At 38.0% G+C, this 22,314-nt stretch overlaps 3 protein-coding genes across 9 annotated transcripts in view; 2 read left to right on the top strand and 1 right to left on the bottom strand.

The window, feature by feature from the left end:
* Positions 1 to 2,087: 2,087 nt before the first annotated feature.
* On the top strand, positions 2,088 to 4,512 carry LOC104609858 (putative 6-phosphogluconolactonase 4, chloroplastic). 3 transcript variants are annotated; one of them, XM_010276259.3, is made up of 5 exons: positions 2,088 to 2,205; positions 2,344 to 2,634; positions 3,230 to 3,608; positions 3,726 to 3,861; positions 4,041 to 4,512. In XM_010276259.3, the coding sequence occupies exons 3-5, from the start codon at positions 3,244 to 3,246 to the stop codon at positions 4,503 to 4,505; spliced, it is 966 nt and encodes a 321-aa protein (XP_010274561.1). In that variant the 5' UTR covers positions 2,088 to 2,205; positions 2,344 to 2,634; positions 3,230 to 3,243; the 3' UTR covers positions 4,506 to 4,512. The 3 variants fall into 3 exon arrangements, with proteins under 3 accessions (XP_010274561.1, XP_088752041.1, XP_010274562.1); XM_088895915.1 differs by having other exon boundaries at positions 2,091 to 2,205; positions 3,334 to 3,608; XM_010276260.2 differs by having other exon boundaries at positions 2,104 to 2,634; positions 3,334 to 3,608.
* A 6,065-nt stretch (positions 4,513 to 10,577) lies between these two features.
* Positions 10,578 to 15,728, top strand: LOC104609857 (ATPase, F1 complex, delta/epsilon subunit). Of its 2 annotated transcripts, XM_010276257.3 has the most exons (3): positions 10,578 to 11,003; positions 11,499 to 11,552; positions 15,184 to 15,728. In XM_010276257.3, the coding sequence occupies exons 1-3, from the start codon at positions 10,746 to 10,748 to the stop codon at positions 15,526 to 15,528; spliced, it is 657 nt and encodes a 218-aa protein (XP_010274559.1). In that variant the 5' UTR covers positions 10,578 to 10,745; the 3' UTR covers positions 15,529 to 15,728. The 2 variants fall into 2 exon arrangements, with proteins under 2 accessions (XP_010274559.1, XP_010274560.1); XM_010276258.3 differs by lacking the exon at positions 11,499 to 11,552 and having other exon boundaries at positions 10,587 to 11,003.
* Positions 15,729 to 21,285: 5,557 nt separating this feature from the next.
* The window catches only part of LON2 (lon protease 2), a 28,030-nt gene continuing 27,001 nt past the window's right edge, over positions 21,286 to 22,314 (bottom strand). For 2 of the 4 annotated variants that reach the window (XR_737335.3, XR_016080967.1), the window contains exons 17-18: positions 21,937 to 22,246; positions 21,286 to 21,797 (exon numbers count right to left, since the gene is read on the bottom strand). Coding sequence is in view for 2 of the 4 variants with exons in the window: in XM_010276256.3 (XP_010274558.2) it covers positions 22,163 to 22,246 (84 nt within the window). In the remaining 2 variants the exon portion in view is untranslated. The other 2 variants (XM_010276256.3, XM_088895914.1) reach the window with 1 other exon arrangement.

The following is a 22,314-nucleotide window of genomic DNA, read 5'->3' as shown; positions in this document are numbered from 1 at the left end:
CACCTATAGTCCAAGAACTCCCCAGTAGAGTCTCCAATCTGTGAGCGTTGGAAAACCGGTTCACTTGCCACTTGGGCTGTAAATGGAGTTGCCACCCATCAGTTTAAGAAATGGAGTTGATGGGATCTCCGAAAAAGATTTTTAAAATGATTTATTTTAATAGTGACTCCAAAACCTACGACACCGGTCCAACCTGTTCAAGTAAAACTCAGATGGGATAGGAAAGGGATTAGGCACCCCTCTTCTGAATCCAACAGGTAGGGTTACAGACAAGCAAAACACAAAACACTTAATTGAAAGACATTAATCATAAAGAAATTAAACTGTGAAAAAGGTGAGCCGAAGGGAGAATCTTCTCTACTCCTGTTTATTCATTTAATTTTTTTTTCAATCTTATTTTTAGTTATTTTCTCATGACACACTATTCGTGAATTTATTCATTAATTACTCATTAACATCTTCCCGACCTCTTCTCATTTCCTAACTCCTAATCTAACCAATCGGACTTAACAACCATTATTTAAAACTGCACTACTCACAATCCTAGGAAATCGAACCGAAGCACTCTTCCTAACTCTGACCATCCTACTCGGCTAAGCGAAAACAATAAGGAAGCACCATAATGAAACAAGCTGATAGCTAGCAAGAAAAATAACAAACTTCACATATAGAAACATGACTTAATAAGCTTCAGGTTTAACATATCCAATGATTAAAAAAAGAGCAAATTCTTGTCTAATTTTAAAGCAGTAAATGCAATAGAAGTGGATGAACAAGCTATTCAACAATCAACTCGAACCTCTAAACATGGAACATTGATTTAAATGAGAATAAACGATAATAATGTAAATAAACACGCGCAACAACTCTTCTCAATGTTCTCACCACCACATTCATCATCAATATGGGATTTTACAGAGGGTGGCTCTACTAGATTTCATTGTCGCCCGTCAGTACCCGATTTTTACTTGGTTCCTCGCTTAAACCTCCAATTTACCCCAAACACCCGATCAGACCCATCTAACCTCTCCGAAACACCTAAAAACCCAAAGAACATAACTTTCAGCCCCAAAACCTTAAGATCCACCATTAAACCTGCCTGATGCCCATCCGATGGCCCCGATCGACCTCACTTACACCTCAACCATTAGATCAAACACAACCACCAGACCTAGGACACACCAAAACACCTGCCTATAAAATATCAATCCAAAATTCCCCTATTTACCCCTTCATTGAGCAAAGATTCCATTCTGATACCTCTCGATAACCTAAACACCCGCAACTTAGATCCCCTTGATATTGTCGCATCCAAACCAACTAGACCACACCATTAAACTTCGAATACATCAAAATACCTGCTCATAAAGTTTCAATCACAGATTCCCCCATTCGCCCTTTCATCAAACCAAAACTCCATTCTGGATCATCCCATTGACCCAAATTCCTACAACCTTGACCCCCAAGACTAATCAGACCTCACCATCATATCATGGACACCTCCAAATACCCACCTGTAAAATTCCATTCCAAAACACCTTTGCTTACCCTTCCATCGCACCAAGATTCTATTTCGAGGTCTCAGATTGACTGAATTCTAAGTCTGCCCAATTCGGGCCCAGTTGGCTCAATGTAACCTCTACTACCCAAAAACCCTACTTTATGAATTTTCATCCAAAACATACATTGTTTGTCCATCGATCACATAGATTTCATTTTAAGGCTCCAGATTAACCGAATCAAACTCTTTCCATATCTGCCTAATCCAGGCTCAGTTGGGACAATCTAACTGCACCAATCAACCCAGAATGTCCGAAAACCCCACCTTACCAAATTTTAGCCAAACATATCCTCATTTACCCTTTCATCTAAAAAGATTCTATCTCGGCAAATCTCGCTGGTCCGCACTTGGAAACCCCCTCTGTGGTCATCTTAACCCTCCATTTTTTACCCAAAATCTCACCCCTCTTCCAGAACCCCGGTTTGACCACCATTTGATCCGATTTGACTAAACTTTTTCGAAATTATAAAAATGTCCCCTCGAATTCCCCAAAAGTACGAAATTATCCCTGCCTCACATATAAATTCGCCCTAATCGGGAGAATCGGAAGTAACGCACTATTCACCCTCTTCCTAGCTCGAAGGCAGAACCAGAGCAGTAGCGGCCGATCTTCCTCTTTCTTTACTCTTATCTCCGTTGCAGCGGTACGCTGTATCGCAATCCCTCTTTCAGAACTCTTTTCCCCCGCTTTCTTCCTTCTACATCTCTCTTTCTCATTCCCCTTCTTCTCAGTTTTTTCTTCTTCGGTCACTGATTCATCTCTTCAATCTTGACGAGAACAGAAAGACGAAAGTGCCTCTTTTCTTCTTTGCAGAGGATCATCACCGATTAGGAGCAAACCGCAGCCATCACCGGAGGAAAAAGGTTCAGGCGTGAGATTTTTCGGATCTTCTCTGGTTACGGCATACAATCACAGGTCGAACTCATCCAAGAAATTTTCACCGGGGAAAATATCCCCCCTCTCATCAGTTTCCCGGGTCCTTCCTCAAGCAACGACTCTTTCCAAAACAAACCAGTCGAAAGAAGAAGCTATCCCCTGTTAATCTATCGTCTCAGGCCGACATATAGTTCAGGTAAATCTCGTCATTCCCCTTCGATAGTAGTTTGAGTGAGGTTGCGGAGCTGGTAATCGGCTCCGTTGAAACTGTGGTATATTACAGTGGATCGATCAGGCTATCTGCGTGGGGCAGGGAGTACTCTCCTCGTCCCTGCACCGTCCCTGATAACAGGGATGAAACTTTCCTATCTCCATCAAAATGATCCTATCTTCGCCACATTTAATGCAAATCCCGAAAGAAATCGAGGAAATGAAGAAAATTATCATCACTAAGTTTGATAAATAATTTTATCTAAAATTAATTATTAAAAAATTATTATAAATAATATATAAAATATAAATAATTTATAATTATTATATAAAATAATTATATTATCGTTAAAAAATCCCGTGTACAAGCCCCTTTCAACGCTTTTATATATATATATATATATATATATATTTCATCTTTCTTTTGAAATGTTCCCTGACCAATAACAAACCCTCGACCCTCGATAGTAGGATTCGATCCCAAGCCTCTGCTACAACACATATTGCCAAATGGCTTTTCGACCGGTGACCAAAGTATGAAAAAGACTAAAAAGATTTTCGGTTACTGATTGCCATTTAAGGGTGTGGAATACGAATGGGTTCTTTCTCAATTTCTGTTTCTTCGCGTGCATCATCTGTTGGACTCACACCCGTGCATCGTTCTTCCTACATTCCGGTCGTCCAGTCGCTGGTTCTCGCCAAAAGGCCCAAAACCCCTATTTGCTGGCTAAGAACGAAAGCAGTTTCCTCATCAGCCAGAGATCCGATCAGATTCAGGTCTGCCATGGCAGGAACGGCGGCCTCCGAGAAAGGGAAAGGGGACTTACAGGTGTTTGAAAGTGAGGAAGATTTGTCAGTTTCGCTAGCTAAATATACCGCTGATTTATCAGAAAAGTTCATCCAAGAAAGAGGGGCTTTTACTGTGGTTTTATCCGGAGGTTCCTTGATTCATTCTCTCAGGTGAATGCGCATATACGTCTTCCGTCTGTTTGGTGTCTCTTGCTTGGTAAAGCCTGATTATTGTACTTTTTCTTTTCCTTTTTCTAATGCTGTAATTACATGAAATTGAAACATTAGGAAATTGCTGGAATCCCCTTATCTTGAGTCTGTCGATTGGACGAAGTGGCATGTTTCTTGGGTGGATGAGAGGGTCGTGCCGAAGAATCATGAAGACAGTAACTATAAGCTCGCCTATGACGGTTTTATCTCAAAGGTAAATAAAAAAAGGAAAAAGAGAATGCAAGAGTTTCTGCTTTGCACTGCATTAATCTTCAAGTTGTAGTCATTTATTGTATATTTTGTGCAAGAGTTAAGTTCTTCATTCATTTATGCAATTTTGTGCACCTAGTTGTAATTATTAGAAATTACATTTTTTGTACTTCTATATCGTAGGTCCCCATTCCTCCCGGTAATATCTATGCTATCAATGATGCACTCACTGCTGAGGGTGCTGCCGATGATTATGAGGCCTGTCTTAAGCAGCTAGTCAATAACAAGGTAGTTGATCTGTCAGCAGCTAGTGGCTTTCCTAAATTTGATCTCATGCTTTTGGGCATGGGTCCGGATGGTCATGTGGCGTCTCTATTCCCCGGGCATCCTCTCGTCAATGAGAATAAACGATGGGTAACCTTCATCAAGGACTCTCCAAAGCCACCTCCAGAGAGAATAACTTATACTTTTCCGGTAATCAATTCGTCTGCAAGCATCGCCCTTGTTATATGTGGATCTGGTAAAGCTGATGCTGTGCATAGAGCGCTTGGGAATCAGGAAAATTCTGATTTGTTGCCTGTCCAAATTGTTTCACCTGAAGGGAAGCTAACCTGGTTCCTGGACAAGCCTGCAGCTTCTAAACTGTAGGAACATCCATGCTAATAGTAGTGCGGGTTTGGTAAGATATTCAATAAATTATCTCTCATATGCCATATCCATCTTCCACTGGATGGATTTGTATAGAGAATATGTTGTAATATGTTGTTAAAAGAATATGAAATGGATTCAGTTTTTTTCACCAAAAAAAAATGTTGTAATAAGATGTTTTCTTTGTAACTTATGAATATTAAGGCCTTAATTTAGCCATGATTGTAGTGAAGAAGGTTTTGGTTTACTTGATTCGTTATGTGCATAGGGTGTAGCTAACTAACTGTTCATTTTTAATGTTAATTTTTTATTATTTGAATAACATTTAGATTGAATAATTCAGAGAATCATAATTTATCTTAAATAAAGAAAATTTAAGGCTAGGTCGGGCCATGAACCGGGCTAACCCATATTTTTTAAAAATAAAAAAAAAATTAATATAAAGTATAAAAATAGACAAAAAATAAATAAAAAGAACTTAAAATAAAATAAAATAAAATACAAAAACCAGCCCTAAACTTTTTAACAATCATAAAAACCTCGCCTATAATTTCACTTTAGCAAAAACCTCCCTTCTATTTTTAAAAAATTTGACGAAAACCTTTCTTCCATCAATGATCATGACAGACAATGTCAAACAAATGAACAAATCTTTCCAAATACTTATTTTACCTTTTGCAAATTAATTTACATTTGTTTTTACGAAAATACACCTGTCAACATATTGTCATCTTTCCCTTTCCCATCGTACCGAAGCACACAGTGCAAAGGGCTGTCACGAACTAGAGTATCTCTGCTCCGTCCAGTTACCTGGCGTGCGCCAAACCCAGTGGCTTTATGTACCAATCCACTAGAGACACCATATTGGGCTTTGGTCAAATGGACTGACTGGGATATATGGAATATGTGGATTATCTTCTTGGACTAAGAGTTCACCTGAGGATCCAGGGGTTAACAATGAAGCAGGACATAAGACGGTATGGAACATATTCCACATGGTTGCCACCTTCGTGGACCATGGTTTCAGAACCATCATTCCCAGTAGCTGATACTGGAGCATAGGATGGAGAGTAAGGAGAATGTTCAGTAAGTTCATTCATGTCCTGCTCTACAGGTTCCGGGCGCGCTTCCACAGTCGGAATGACAGAATCATAAGATGGGGAGTAAGGACTATACTCAGGATACCAGCGGTTCAACAATCAACATCAGATTGCGTCGCTTGTGGAACAGACGGATAAGAAGGGAGAGACGAGTAGTCGGGACAGGCAAAGGAGGAATTTTCATGAGAATCTAGAGGTTCCACAGCTTGCGGATTTGGGGAGAATGAAGCGTGAGATAAGGAATAGGGAGCATGAGAATCTGAGCCCTCTGCATAATGAGATATCTCTGTACATCCACGAATTTCTGCCTCGTCTGATGCGGATAGGGAGCCAAGAGAAAGATCAGACCCAAGATCCAATTCCCTACGACGTGCTAAATGAGGAAGATCGAGATACAAATAGATCCACTCTCCTATTTTGACCTTCATTTCCCTCATCTGCCATCCCCAAACCAACCCCAAAAACTTTCTGGTGGTTTCAATCAGGAAAAAGAAAAGCCTAAAAAATCATATATCAAAAATCCGTAAAATTTTTAGAATTCAAGAACATAAAGTCTATGATTTCCAAGAAAAGAGCAAAAAAGAAACAAAAAGCCCTAAATAAACCGCAAAAACTATGAAGATATTCGGCCTCAAGAAAAACTAAACAAATCCCTAATTGTCCCTCGATGAAGACACCCGAACGCACACCACCTCTCTTTAAAATTTCGAACTCCGTACAAAGAATTGATCTGAAGTTGTCGGGTTGAATAAGAAAAGACGGTAAAGAGGTCGATGGGAAAGGGAAAGATGACAATATGTCGACAGGCGTATTTGGAAAGATTTGATCATCGGATTGACGGAAGGGAAGTTTTTGTCAAAATTTTTAAAAATAACAGGAAGGTTTTTGCTAAAGTGAAACTATAAGGCAGTTTTTTATGATTGTTAGAAATTTCAGGAGATTCTTGTATTTTATCTAATTTTATTTTTTATGAATTTTGATGTATATAATTATTAATATATGTAATAATAAAATTGAAATAAATTTATATATATTAATACTATATATGGGTCGTGTTGGGCTATGCCAACACACGGGCTGCGAGCAACATGACCTGCTCAATTGTATCGTGTTGTGCTAGCCCATGGACTTGAAACCCGAGGCCCGACATAACCCGCAGTCCGTCGTACTGGACTATAGGTGTTACCCGATTTACACCTCTACCCATGACCCAAAGGCAAAAACAGTTTGGCATACGGTTCGGTTTTTAAAACATTGGCTTGGACCAGTTCCAATAAAGTTGGACTTGGTGTTTTGGGCCCAAGTCTAAGCCCGATGGCCTAAATTCTTATCCAAGCCCAACCAACAAAGAGTCGGGTAGCCTGATCTTTGGAACTAGAATGTGTAGACAATGGTCGAGTATGTGAGGGGGAGGGGTCCAAGCTGCCTTGTCACGGGTTGCACACTAAATATGTATGCAAACTTCAAGTTTTTAATATTTTTTATTAATAAAATTTTAAAACTGAACTAAATAAATATTTAGGATTGCCAATAGGTCGGGTTTGGTACAATTGGTTAAACCACTTGAACCATCACTTGGTCAAGATTTCAGGTACAGTTTGAGTAAAACCTAGGGAGAGGTTAAAAATTGTTGACTTGGTCAAAAACCATTTGATCCGGACAATTGGAGCGTTGCCTCATTCGACCCAATGACAAGTGCAAACTTTGGGAGGCCATAACGTTGCACTTCGATATCTGATTGTGGTGTTTTTTTATTTTGGGTAACTATTTTTGCCAAAACCCCTTTTTTGCCCTTAAATTGTAATTTTTCATATTTTGAAATAGAAGAGGTTAGGATTTGGGATTGTTCAGTTTTTTTTTAACATTTGGATGCTTGATAAAGAGAATTAGATGGCATTTTTGACTTTTCAAATGTCACTTAATGACTGATTAACAGACTGATTAACGACAGGTAGTAAATTGTCATATTTTGAAAATTCAAATACTGGATTATCGCATTTTAAAATTCATGGACCAAATTATCTCTCAAACCAAAGTACAAGGTACTAATCAGAATTTTCCTAAAATATATGATGCCCATGGTATTTGTATGGGCCCGTGTATTTTTATTTCTAGCTTAGAGGGTTATCATTAGCTTGATTTGATAGCCCGCCGAAACAGCTATTGTGTTCGATTAATCCTTAATCTTCAATCAGTTATAATGTATTTATGCACCAGGAAAGCTTTTATAACCAGTAAAGCATCTCCCTCAACAATGATTGACACACCCAATTCTAATAGGAATACCTATGCTTTTAAGAGAGTCGTAATGGATTGATAATGAATTGCTTTTTGGCTTGAAAAAAAAGGATAAATTACAAAGACCACCTTACATTATGGGGTAAGTGACAAATACTCCTTAAACTTTCATTTGCGACCAAGATTTCGTTGGCTGGTAAGTCAATTAATGGAATGGATTAAATTATTAAAATACCCACTTGAATAATTTAACCTTTTTTTATTTTTTTTCCTTTCCCATTTATCTTAAGCTTAGGGATGGTAATTTTCCCCATCCTCAAAGGGACGGGGATTAATGAATCCTCGGTCGGGGTCAGGGGATGGGGATTAATGAATCCCCCTTTTAACTAGTGATACACATTTTCATTCTTCTTAATATAAAAGATTTTATTAAAAAATAAAGAAAAATGAGATCCTCTTTCATCTTCTCCCTCCTTCTTCCTCTTCATTCTTAAGTAGGCTTACGCTTCTTACGTTCTGAATTACGCCTCATGCCTTTAAGTAGTGGAACACCTCACATCACGCCTCCGCGTTTTAAAATATAACTTGATATATTTTATGTTATGTTTTATCAATTTATAAGCTTTAATTAATTTTGTTATTAAGCTTTGAGGCTTATTCTTTACAGTGCCTTGAGTCTTACACCTTTAGCCTTTTATTCTAATTTTATTGTAATTTGTTTTCAATTTCATTCTACCATTTCATATATAAACAATTGTATACATCAAAATCCATATAGAATAAAATTTCAAGATTTTTTTTTTCAATTTCTTATCTATCTAATTATCTCGTTGTGGGAAAATTCCCGATTAATACCCTGTACTTTGGGCCTAGTGGCACTTTGGTCCCCAAACTTTAAAATGTGACAATTCAGTACCCAAACTTTCAAAATGTGTCAATCTAGTACCTATCATTAAACAACCGTTAAGTGACATTTGAAAAGACAAATACCCTTTGAGTTTCATCTAATTTTCTTTATCAACCATCCATATGTTGATAAAAAATGAACAATCTCAAATCCTTGCTTCTTCTATTCAAGAAAGTCGGGGTTCCTCTCAATGGGCATTCCGGTGACTCAAATTTTATTGAACACTGTTTATTTTTTATTAATGTTTGGATGGTTGATAAAGAGAATTAGATGACACTTGGACGGTATGTGTCTTTTCAAATGGCACTTAATAGATGGCTAATGGGCTGGTTAATGGTAGATACTAAATTGGCATGTTTTGAAAGCTTGAGTACTAAATTATAGTATTTTAAAGTTCAAGGTCCAAAGTGGCACTTAACCGAAAGTACAGGGTACTAATATGAAAATTTTCCTCAATTATTTTGACCTTTTTCATTAATTATTTTTTTCAAAGTTTCTAAAAAAAAATCATGTTACCCTAACCCATCCAGTCTGAACCCGCTTAGACTCATGCCGTGGGCGGTGACGTTAACGGACCTTTACCGTTAGCTTAAGGCATCCGGTTGAACCGGACACAAAAGGACAAAAATCAAAAGTTTTCTCTAAGTCATTTGAACTCTCCCCATTTCTTGTCATCCTCTCCTCTGAGCCCAAACCCAAGCATCTCGCCGGCCACTTACCACAGACCGGTCTCAGTGACTGGAACGGCGGCTAGAACTCCAGCATTCCGGCAGGAACTCTCCAATCTCTCCAAAGATTCCATTATCCCTTATTCTTCTTCTTCATGTTATTTTTGCTCTTCTCTTCTCAAACAGATCGAAGATCCTTAGTAGCTCACACCGGCAGTCAGTAGTCACAGGATCTTCAACCTTAGCAACTCATATTACCCTGTTTTGGGTTTCATTTTGTTGAGCTGTAAGCTGTAATGCTTACCTGAATGTAAGCATTTGATTTGTTTACCCTGAAATTGTGGGCTTAAGGCTTCCGAGTCCAAAACCTCCTAGTTCGACTGGTTTCTATTTGATTTGAGCCATGTGATTATCGAATCTACTTTCGACTTCGGCGGCAAAATCAACCTCTTCTCCACCTCTTGGTCCACTTGACAGTTTCGGGTTTCGCTTTCTAACGTCTATTGCCCGTACGCCGCATAGATTTGGACGTTCTTTGTTCTCCGTCGCTGTCATCATCTTTGTAATCGTTTCTGTGAGAAGACAAACGGAGGTATCAGATGTTTCTCCAAGACAGTTACTCTAACGGAAGTTACAGTATTTCCTTCCCTTCGTCTCATAGATGTGAATTACAAGTTAGATTGGCAGAACTGCCAAGTTACTCTAACGGAAGTTACAGTATTTCACTATTTCTCGATTATCTGCCCAGTTCTTGGCAGACCTGCAAACCCAGATGAACGGGCAATTCAGCTTGGAAGATACAACTATCTCTTCTATAAACAAAGATCTAAGAAATCAAGGTCCCTCAGCTTTCTAAGATCAAGTAACCTACGCTTCAGTGTCCAAAACAACACTCCACACACACCTGCAGCAATAAACACGAAGAAGAAGAAGAAGCCGACGTGGTCACCTCTGATTGGCGGGTTCACGAGTCCAGTGCACCCATGGGTGCACAGAACGCGGACTCAAAAAGGAACTCAAAACATAACCCGTGCAAGGATTTGATCGGTTTAATATGTATGGGTATTTACACGTGTAAGAGGATACTTGTCACATACTGATTGGAAGTTCACGACAATTGCAGCGCAAAAAAGTGCAGCTAATTCGATCCCAAATTCCTAAAGCCAAAGGTTTCGTCAAGGCTTTCCCTTTTCGCTTAATCGCTTTCCTTTATTTTTGAGTCATTTTGAAGACAAGGAACGAAGGAGAAACACAGAGGAGTGAGTGACAACACCCTTCTCTCTCTCTCTCGTCAGCGAGTCCGACCGAGCGACCAAACTGCCCGACCATGTTTCGACAAGCGCCTCGTCTGTTGGCCAGAGCCACCTCCATCATGAGGGCTAGGTCCTTCTCCACCGATCTTCCCGCGGCTCCCACTTCCGATTCGTCGTTCGTGGAGGCTTGGAAGAAAGTGATCCCCAACATCGACGCACCCAAGACTCCCCTCTCTTTCATGCAGCCTCGACCGCCGACGCCTCCTTCGATTCCCGGGAAGCTCACTGTCAACTTCGTTCTTCCTTATCAATCTGAGCTCGCAGCCAAGGAGGTGAGTGTCAGTTGGTAGCGTCTTTCTTTATTTCGATTTTTGGAATTTTAGCACTTCTTTTCATGAGGGTTTGTTTCATTTAGGTTCGTTGTTATTGGTTGTAGTGATGATGATAACGAGGTTGGGTTTATTTCTGTGGGTACTTATTTTTCAAAACTTACTTAAATGCCAAATCTTCTTGTTTTGCTATGCGATAATTGATGTAGGAAGTTGGTTTTTTCTTCCTTTTTTTTTTCGATTCTGAATATTTGGGGGAGTATGAATTCGGTGAGGTTTTGTTTCTAGGGTTTTAAATTTCTCGAAAGAGCCTTGTTTACGTGTTTTGATTATTAATTTTATGGAATAGTCGTTTAGTTTGTTTCTCTTTTGACATTTGGTCAATGCAGAATGTTTTGGTGAATTGATTTTCCAATGAAGTAACTCCACCTTTACGTGTGGTGATTATTTTTCTGGACTTTGTCCTCTTGCCCTTTAATTTCAAGGTTTATGATGCAGGGACGGCTGGTTCAAATTCTAGGATTACCTAATTGGAGAAGTTTGGTTCATTGGGTAATGGTGACACCAGTTAATGCTGTTTGAAGTTTGAACAATTAATTGCATATCCTATGAGTGTGCCTTCCTGACATTTCTTGCGTAACCCTTGGTTTCTCCCGAACTTCCTGATTGGATGTTTCGTTTAAGTGGATGGTTTTGCATCAACTCCCGCTTACGAGAGGGCTTTATCGTTTCATACTTAAAAGAACTGGTTTTCTCTAAACCGGTTTGATACTTTCTTGGTAGACTTCAAGTATTTTTGCTTCATTGATTGGAATCTCCGATTAACTTCCATTGGAAATGCTTGGCTAGTTTGTGCTGGATGTTGTATTTTAAACTATTGGATGTGAGATGTGATGCTGCACTATTCAAGAACTTGGGCACCTATGGATGCAACTTCGATTAGTTTGAGTTGGGGAATTTGTTATTTTCAATGGGCCCGAACCTCAACCCAAGCCTGATGTAGTTGAAATTCTTCATATCAGGAAACTTGACTTGCAGTCCTATGGGCACCAGAGCATGAGGTAAAAGAGAGGGGGGGGGGGGAGGGAGAGGGAGAGAATTGGAGTTCCAAATGATAAAAAATGAAGGAAAGCATTTGCGGGATATTAAGGCTGTATGTCATCACTAATGAACAATAGGAACTAAATACAAAAGAATCTATTCTTCAACTCCCCATGTTCTAAGTAGGCAGAGTATATTGGAGTGGGTTCATGGCTGAGACAATTAGAGAACTAATTCTGAAAAATCTTGAAAGATTTGGGGCATTTCTGGAGTGTGTTTATAGATATAAGATATCTAGGTTAAGGCCCTTAAGACTGCATGCTTCGAAGGTGCAAATAAATAAATAAAAAAGAATTGAAGGAAATGGCTATTGTGTAACCTCTCACAAAAGAAATGTAATATTCTTCACTTCCTCAAGCTCATGCAGGTCTCTTCATTTATTTTTGTATAAAGGGAGGATAGTTCTGTCATGGTTGCTGGTGCCACTTTATGAGGTTATATGACATGGCATATTGCACCACCTACTTAAGACACCATATCTGTTACCTGTGTTTGATAACCAGCTGCATCAGATGCTACAAGACATCCCAGTCACCTAACTGTTGTCTTTTGCATAAGCAATTGGGTCATAGATTACTGTTCAATATTTTCATGAGGTTGGCATTTGCCCCCTCCCCTGATCCTACTTTTATTTCCTTGTTACAAAGTACCCCAATACAGCTCTTCCCTATTCACACCTTGTCTGAGCAAAGCTTCAGTCAGCATATTTGCTGATCTGTGGATCCATGTAAAACCTGCTTCCAGCTCTGTTGTAATAACTCTCATCCCTCTCAAGTAGTTCCAATACTATATTCTTATGTCCTTGCTATCATTTGTTGTAGAAACACTGTATCATCTTTCTCATTTCTTTGTATTCCATCAACCTGGAATGCTTATATCACTTTCCTTGATTTTTTTTTTTAATTTCGTTTTCCTAGTAAGCTTAGATCTCTTGTCTTACAATGAGTCAACTTCAGAACCATAATATTGAAATTTTAGTTCTTACTTTAATGGCTATTAAATCATGATAAAATCATAAAAAAAATGGTATTGAATATGGTTCTCCATCTGCCTGATTGCTCAGCTTCCATATTATTCTGTTTCAATATTTAACTGAGGTTCAAGAAAATGATCATATACCATCTATGTTGTTTTTCTAACAAAATATGATCCTTAGGCTTTGCATGGGGCAAATTATGTATGAGCTTGTGACATAAGTTTACTAATATCACAAGGTTTCTTGTGCTGCCGATCAAGTAGTGTGCAACAGAGGTCAAGTAGTGTTTCATGGACACGGGCACGGGGTCAGAATCCTATGTATGTCTAAGAGTCTGACTCAGAAAGACAAGAAAACATGGATTCACGTACACATCCATGGAAAAATAAACACTATTAAAGTAGTTGATATATATGTATGTATATTGGAATTCTTACATTATATTACCTGCAAAAAGGGGTATTACCTAATTGTCTTCATTACTAAATGAGATCTGATAAAAAATGACATTCATCTTGTGCATTAGCTGTTCATTTATGTAAAATAATCTAGGAGATAAAAAAGAAATGTTATTATCTTCTGTAAAAGTATCCAACATTCATCTGACATAGACATGCCATCTATTTAGAAGAGTCCATGCAACACTAAGGTCAGGACAAGGCCAATTAAGAGTTTTTCAGACTGGTTTTTGTGTGGCAGCCTGCTTGGATTGTTATCCTCCTCCCTGGTGTATTCTGATGTTGAAAATCTTGTTATTTCATTGAAAACATTTGCAGAACAGAAAAACCATTTGAACAAGCCAAGATATTAGGTATATTTGTTTGAATTCTTGCTATGGAGTTCAATATTTTAAATGCCTTACTGCATTGCTCAATGGAATTGATTATACTGTAGTTGAAATTTATGATTAAAGTGATATTCTCTTATGAAATTAATGATGCAATGTTTTTTGATATATGCAAAATTCGTCATTATTGAAATACATGGATCGTATCCAATAAATTATGGGTCATATTTGTTAAAAACCATCATGTGCCTGCCTACCTAGTCTTGCTTTGTTGTCCTGATGACTATGATCCTAATTGTTGACAGCATAGCTGTTTAGTAGTCCACAGCAAAAAATAAACATTAAAGAACATTGTGTGCCGCTCCCTCTTTGAATTCCTTGCTCGTCACTTGGAGGTCAATATGCCTTGATTCACTTGCTGAAGTTAGAATCCTGGAGGATGATTATGTTGTTTAATCAATTATAGTAGAGGGTAGATAATATGCAGAAAGTTGATATTTTGTTTATTATTGTAAGTTAAAAGGTTAAAAGAATAAAATAGTCTGGGGGACTAATAAATGGAGCTCCCTATGTAATCACACCACTTAATACGATTGAGTTGTCACATACACAGCCACTAACTGCAGTTACTGCACGGTGCCATGGTCTGCTCTAAGTTTGGAATTGGGTAGTTTGAACTTAGGCTATATTAAACTTCAGTCAAATATTGGATTGAACGTTGCTGCTTTTAGAATGACATCTGAAAGTTGGTTACATTTTATTAAATATACAACTACAGAAGACTATCAATTATAGATGAAGTATTATTCACTTACTGTTAAGTAACTGATTAAAACATATTAATATAGTTGAATAAAATGAGAATTATACATTTACATTTGTCTACTTGGCTGCGTCAATTTTTCATGTCTGTCAAGCCAAGTTAGGTGTTCGGGGAACTTGCTCTGGATTTATACTTTATTAGGATGAGGTCATGAAACTAAAGCAAACTGAAGTCATGCTATGAAGTATGTAGTACTATAGTACAAATGTACTTTCGACCAGGTTGAATCCACATTGGCCTGATCAGATGATTGTAATAATCCAAGCTATAGACTTTCATTTGAGTGGTCAGAGGTGGTTGGCACTTGGTAGTTAGTTGCTACGAGCTTGTGGCATAGGAGATCATCGAGTTAGGTCCTGAAGCATCTAAATGTACAAAATCTTGTCAACAAAGCTGGCTTTAGAGTCTGCGAGATGGGCACTGAAAAATTCTAAATAGTGAGCAATAATTAGATAAAGGATTAACATCCTAACATTCAAATACTTCTGTGTTTCAGGTAGACATGGTCATAATCCCAGCCACAACTGGGCAGATGGGTGTTCTGCCTGGTCATGTAGCCACCATTGCAGAGTTGAAGCCTGGGATCTTATCTGTGCATGAAGGAAATGATGTGACCAAGTACTTCGTTAGCAGTGGATTTGCATTTATCCATGCAAACTCTATTGCAGACGTAGTTGCCGTTGAAGCAGTACCGATTGACCGAATTGATCCAGCCTTGGTTCAAAAGGGCCTCGCAGACTTCACCCAAAAGCTTAGCACAGCCTCGACCGACTTAGAGAAAGCCGAGGCCCAAATTGGGGTGGATGTCCACAGTGCTCTCAACTCTGCACTCACGGGCTAGTGGTAGTTCTTTTACTGTTGCTTCAGTCTTTTAGTTGTATTTCTCAGCTTCACTGTCATTTCGTCTTGAGCAAGAAATTTTCAAGTGTTATCTCTTTCAGCTTTTCTTGAATGCAAGATAATGAATTCTCCTTGTTTAGGTTTTGTCATACTTATTTCTAGCAAGTTAAAATAAAATTCTGGACATTCGTTGGTCCGTCACTTGACCTCATCTTCTTATACTTCATTCTATTTTAAATTTTTTTATACTGCCATTTAGAAGGAACAGAGAGACACCTAGTGAAGAGAGAGGTCTGGCAATGTCTAGCCATAACATGGCGTCTTCAGCTTCTAGGTTTGTCTCGATGTCTAACTTCTCTACAAGGTCTTCATGGCTAGATGCGTGGGCGTTGGAAGGATCAGCAGGTGGGGCCACTCTGCAAGTCTGCAACTTCCCTTAGGCTCGGTTTGGAAGGAATAGAGTGTAAAACCTTGTATTTTGTATTTATTTCTACTGTATGTATGTGTATTTGTACTCTTTCCAAACTGAGCTTAAATGCTTAATAAAGGTGGAGCTTGTGTCCGACCCAACAGAGGTGAAGATTCTCGTAGAAGGGTGTCTTAAACGTCTGTTATAAATGGCATTGGCTACTTAATGTCGTTTAATGGGATTTTGATTTTTCATTAAAGAAAATACCCATATTTTTTTTTAGATTTATGTAGTTGCCAAGGGACAGAATTATCCTTTTTAATAATAGCTTTTTATGGTTAAAATAGTCATTCTCTTATTTATTTGAGAAATAAAAAAGTAATAAATATATGTATCCGGATAAATGCATTTGGGTAAGTAACCTCAATGTTTATTTTTGAGGGTAATCATATACTGCAGCTGGAATAATGTAGTTAAATTTGTCATGTGCATAGATAAGATGGTACAGATAAGATAGTACTCACAGATCAGGAGGGATCAATGCCCATCCCCATCAAGGGTTAAAAACACAATCCTTACTAGTTAGTTACCAGACAAAAAGTGAGCAATCCTGGTGTTCATCCTAGGAATATATGGTGTGATTTGACATCAATCGATCTTGTTAATTTACAATTAGCATCCTTAAATACTGCTTGGACTTCCAAGTTCCAACTCTCGCCTCTATCCATCTTTGCATCTGGTCAACCAAAAGTCCAAAACCCTGCTATTTGAGAATACAACTAATCAATATTTAGGTCCGTTTGGTTCATAGGAATAGGGTCTGAACTTGGAATCCAATTTATATTCTTGGTGGAATGGCATTCTCCATTCCCTCCCCCTCCCTTGGGAATAAGAATCCATTCCAATTGATTACGATTGCAGTCTGAACCAAATAGGTGGAGGAATAAACCACTCTAATTCTGATTTCAATGAATTTAGATTTCGATTATATTCCAATTTCAAGTTTCAACTGTGAACCAAAAGGGACCCTTGGTTATTTCATCAGTTGAATGCCTTTTAACCTGCAAATGCTTCAGCCAACAAGCCAGATCTGGGCATGCCACTAAGGCCCCGTTCGCTTTTCGATAAGTTATTTATCCTGGTAAATGCAGGCATGCAGTTATTTGAATAAGTTTTTCCTGGGAAACACTTACCTGGGTAAGTGTATTTATCCATGTTCTTGTATTTCTCATATAGATAAGGTAATGACCATTTTAGCCATAAAAATGCATTATTAAAAGGGGCATTTTTGTCTCATTCAAGTGTTAGCAACTTTCCCTCTATGTGGGAAAGTTATTTACCCACCTAGGAGATGGGTATCACTTACCAGGAAAATAAACTTTCCCTGATCCCCACATAAATTTGGAAGAACATGGGATTCTTGGTCAATGGGAACCAAAATCCCATTGACCAACTTTCTTCCCTTTCAAAATCCGAAAAAGAAAGCCCCCTAAAAGCTACCACTGCCAATAGCGCACCATATGGATCAAGGATTGCCACACCATGGCCTGGTCTCTTATAATTAGAGCTGTCAATGGGTCAGCGATTATAACAGTTCTAGTTTCATGATTTTGTTCTGATTAAAAATTCGGTTGGTTCCAGTTTTTACCTTCCCGAACCAATGCAGGCTCAGTATCAATTATTTTATTAAATATATAATATTTTCTAATTTTCATATAATTTTTACCATTTTTTTTATCATTTTATGATTTGATAGATAATAAATAAGATAATATTAATTAAAAATGTTTAACTTATTAACATATAAACAATTTAATATTTTCTGTCATTTTCATTAAGGCTATATTATTAAAATTAAAATTTTAAGTTACTATTTAAATAAATAATATTATTTTCAGTATAATCGGGTTCATTGGACTTGAATCTAATAGACCCAACTATTAACTGGGACTATTTAGGGTCTGTGATTTTATCCTGATTAATAATCAGTTTGAAACTGGTTTTACCTAAACCCCACCCGTTGACAGCCCTACTTATAATACAGAAGGCACCGTGAATCCAAAACGTCCGACACTTGGGTTCTTTCGATATAATCTTGTAAGCTGTCTGATATCACAATTATGCACCTTATAGTGTTTCTACTTTAAAGATGTGACATAAATGGATTAGGTTTTTTTCTTTTCACATAACTGCCTTTCAGTTTCAGTATCAGATAATTTCGGTTCTGTAAATTGTTTCTTATTTTTTCTTTCTTGGTGTTATAGCTTGCTACAAATTTTAATAGATTTAACTAACTATGGAAAACTTTTTTAATAATTCCCAACCTCCATTCTGATTTTAAAATTGGATTTTAGAAACAAAACCTCCTCTATGAAGGTTGACGTATTGCTTCAACTGAGGAAGACGGAGAAAGAAGGGTCAAGATTAAGGGGTAGAAATCAATGAAGGAGAGGATAAAACACTCATAAAATATACAAAAAAAAAGGTAGTTTTGAGATTTTCAAATATTTAATGACAAACATAATAACATCAGGTACTCCAAATAAGTGATAGAATGTTAATGGCTGGACTTGAGTGTCAATGTTCCGAAGTTTAGGCCAAGTGTCATTACTACCCAAGTATTGGTAATTATTTAGAATCTAGATTTGCTTCTCACATAGCAGACGTTGAAAATATTTCTTCTACTTGACGTTGTCATTTATGAGATGTTCTCGATATATGGTTGCGATCTGCTGTGAGGTTGGTATGAAGTGTGAGGCGCTGGTGCACTCTGTGAGGACCAAATCTGAGTGCAACTATTTATAGGGGTAGTCCTCTCCAAACGCCCACCTTCAGCGACTTTACCAGCATCCTAACTGTAGCTGGCACCCTCCCCTAAAATTATAGTATTATACTATATTCTAAGAATGCAATTGTCCATGTCAGGTTTTTAATATTGCTTCCCAACGTCTTTAGAATTTTGTGATTTTTTATTTAAAAAAATAAAAAATGGGATTTTTTAAGCTCATCAACAACTAACTAAACTCACCCAAACCAATTTGGTTAAGAAATTGAATATAACATGAGAAATCTTTTAGGGTTCATTATTTATATATACCTTTACGTTTGAGGAAACTACTTATATATACCTTGACGTTTGAGACTTTGGTCCAACCTCCTGTTTCCTCTGGGTTATCCTTTCCTGTTAATGAGATTTGGAGTAAATCCATTCCTCCTCGGGTTGGTAGTTTTTGTTGGAAAGCTTTCTTAGAAAAAATAAACACAAATGACTTGCTTCAAAGAAAGAGACATAATTCCTGTTTATTTTCCAATAGATGTATTCTTTGCAAAGCTAATAGAGAAACGGCTTACTACCTTAGGGTTACTTGTCCGGTTACTAAAACTGTTTGGGAATGGGCTTCCTCCCTATTTGGATGTACTTGGAATCTCCCTGTAAATTTGCAAAGCTTGTTCTCTCCATCGTTCTCAAGATGGCTTAAGAAAAGAGGGAAGATCATGTGGAGAAGCATTAGGGCGACTGTGTGTTGGTTCGTATGGGAAGAGAGGAACTCTAGACTTTTTTCAGACAAGGAAAGATCTATGGAGAATTTAACTGAATTGATACACTTTAAGGGTTGGTCACCGGCTGAAATCTTTGGAGTTTTTTTCATATTATTCCATGGCTGACCTTTTGAGAAAATGGAAAGAAATAGCTACCTCGGCCCAGTGCAAAAGGACCTCTAGACCTTCTTCGTCCCCCCTTCCTTCAGGATTCATAAAACTGAATTTTGATGGCTATAGCTTAAGGAATCCTGGGCCTACTAGGATTGGGGGAGTTTTCAAGAATGAGGCTAGGATTACTAATGCCATGTTCTCTGGCCCTATTGGAGAGGGCGACTCTCTTAGGGCTGAGATTTTAGTAGTTCTGGAAGGAATCAAAAGAACAAGAAAATTAAACATTCGATGCTTGGTCATTGAAGGGGACTCGGAGGTGGTGATTAGGTGGTTGAAGGAAAGCAATGGCTTGTGGAGCTACAGAAATGAAAATAAAAAATTTAAATGGCTGAGTAGGGATATTGAGGTGAACTATAATTGGGTGAAGAGAAGTGCTAATTCCATGGCTGATGGGTCAGCCAAGCAAGGGGTGCTTAAGGACTCTTTGTTTTGGGCTATTTTTTAGCATTCTTTCTTGTTCTTAGTTGTGAGGGAGTTAAGATATTTTACCTCCTCTTTCTTGTATTTAAAGTTTCACAATTTTTATAATCTAATAAATCATTTTGTTATTGATAAAAAAAAAATTGTAGTTTTAAAACTATTTACATATACATTGTTGAACTTTTAAAGGAATCTAATATATACAAATACGTATCTTATCAATAAATAATGTATAATTATATTTTAGACATGATATATGTATTATTTTATATTTGATTTAAATTTTTTATTTTTTTATGTATTAAGAATTGCAATTTAGGGGAAAGAGGGGGTTCTCACAAAAATAGTAGGACAAGGTGCCTTTGGCATCTTGGAGTGCATAGATCTTGAAAAGTTTTCCTTAATCGAACACCAGAGTGCAAAGTTATAGCCTCCTAAAAGTTTGCATACACAGTTAATATGTAACCCGTGACTCGGTGACCGGGTTGCCAATTCGACGATTTTGTTGACTTTTCGACAGTTTTTGAGGCAACGATGGGTTTTATAAGAACCGGACCAAAAAGTCAACTAGGTGACTATTCAAACAATTTGACCATCCAAATCAACGATGAATTAAAAAAATTGGATTAAACACAGACAAAAAACACCCTTTAATTGTTCATTAAATTGTCAAAACATGTTAGTCTCTCTCCTTATTCTTTTTCCCTTTCTTTGTTGCTAATAAAAATATACCATCGAACGAGGTGATCGGATCCCGTTCTTGTCATGGGAGGAGTCAGGATCTCCTGCCCACAAAAACTCTACCCACATATCATCGCAGCCACACATGAAGAACATCTCATCCTCCTAGATAGCATTATGAAGGGGGAGATGTTTCCAATTCATGGGGGTAGTGTGTTGTAGATAGACGTGGGCAGAGTTCTCGTGGGCAGAAGATCCGGATTCTCATGGGAGATGCTCCCAATGCATAGATGGGATGGGCTGTGAGGCACACTCCGTGGGCAGCTGATCCCGTCCCTCTAAAGAGAGCCTATTTTCCCCCCTCTTCCTCTCTCCATTCCTCTTCTCCTTTCTTCCTTTTACTCTCTCTCTCTTCTTCCACAATGGCAATGTCGGTGAAGCAACAACAAACAAACCTGCCTTTTGAAATGGTGTGCCCTTTTGTTTTTATAAAAATAGTAAAAAATTCTTCTCTTAGCTTAGGTACGCCCTTGGTAAAAATTAATCAAAATTGATTATTCCCCATTTTGTTTCTCAAGAAGAGAAAGAAAGAGATTGAAGACATGATGGAGAGAAGAGGGTAAAAATGACCAAGACCAAAGAACACGACCAAGGCCAACTAAACAACCAAACCACAGAACCAGACACTGAGTAAACAACAAACTACAACCTACAACAGAGACTCAAACACCAAGAAAAGAACCACCAAAAAAATCAGCCAGATAGGTCAGAGTCCATATTCTTCCAAGTTCCAAGGACAACTTCCAAATTGGACCTATTCTCCAGATGGAATGGACTCTTCCACCAGCCCCCCACCCCCCGGCGCCAAAATGGACCGGATCATAAGGGAGAAAAAGGAATAGGGGGTCCTTCATTGTGAAATGGCAGATACCAGCCTTGTAATCCATCTAATCCATCCAAGGTAGTACAACCAGCTAATCCATCCACCCACGTGATTATCGCCATAATCCATTATGCAAGAAGAGTTGAAGAAGGTAAACGTACCACTGATCAAGTGTTGAATGAAACAAATAATTAGCATTCTGTTGTTTATATTATTATTTCAATGTTATTTTATACACAAGAAGGGTAATCAATTTTGTAACTGTACCAGGGAAGCCTTCTTTGCCCTGTCTAAAAGTATACCTTGAATGCTACATTGGCTGCGCTCTCTTATAAATATCGACGATACATTGAAAATTGGGTTGACATGAATGACTAGCTCCTTCCCGACCAGGTTGAGTCTTCTCAAATAATGGTTTGTTCATCTGTGATCAACGGATTTTCTAAATCAACCCAGTCTGCAAGCCAGTCCAGCTGTTGCTGAGTAAATGACTCAATAATGGCAATGTTAGCAAGCATTCATAAATTATCATAATTTTGCATTTTGTCTCCACGGGCATCCACCTTCAAATGCCTGTTCCAATACATCTTCCATCCGCTTTGCAAACAATATCTGTAAAAACCAGAAGATGGAGCAGATAAGAATCTATGGCATTGCATAGGACTGGTCTGGTTTCACCT

Source organism: Nelumbo nucifera, chromosome 1 (genome assembly GCF_055504915.1).
Source record: "Nelumbo nucifera cultivar China Antique chromosome 1, China Antique-T2T, whole genome shotgun sequence".
Classification (NCBI taxonomy): domain Eukaryota; kingdom Viridiplantae; phylum Streptophyta; class Magnoliopsida; order Proteales; family Nelumbonaceae; genus Nelumbo; species Nelumbo nucifera.
This window is presented reverse-complemented; position numbering and strand designations above follow the sequence as displayed.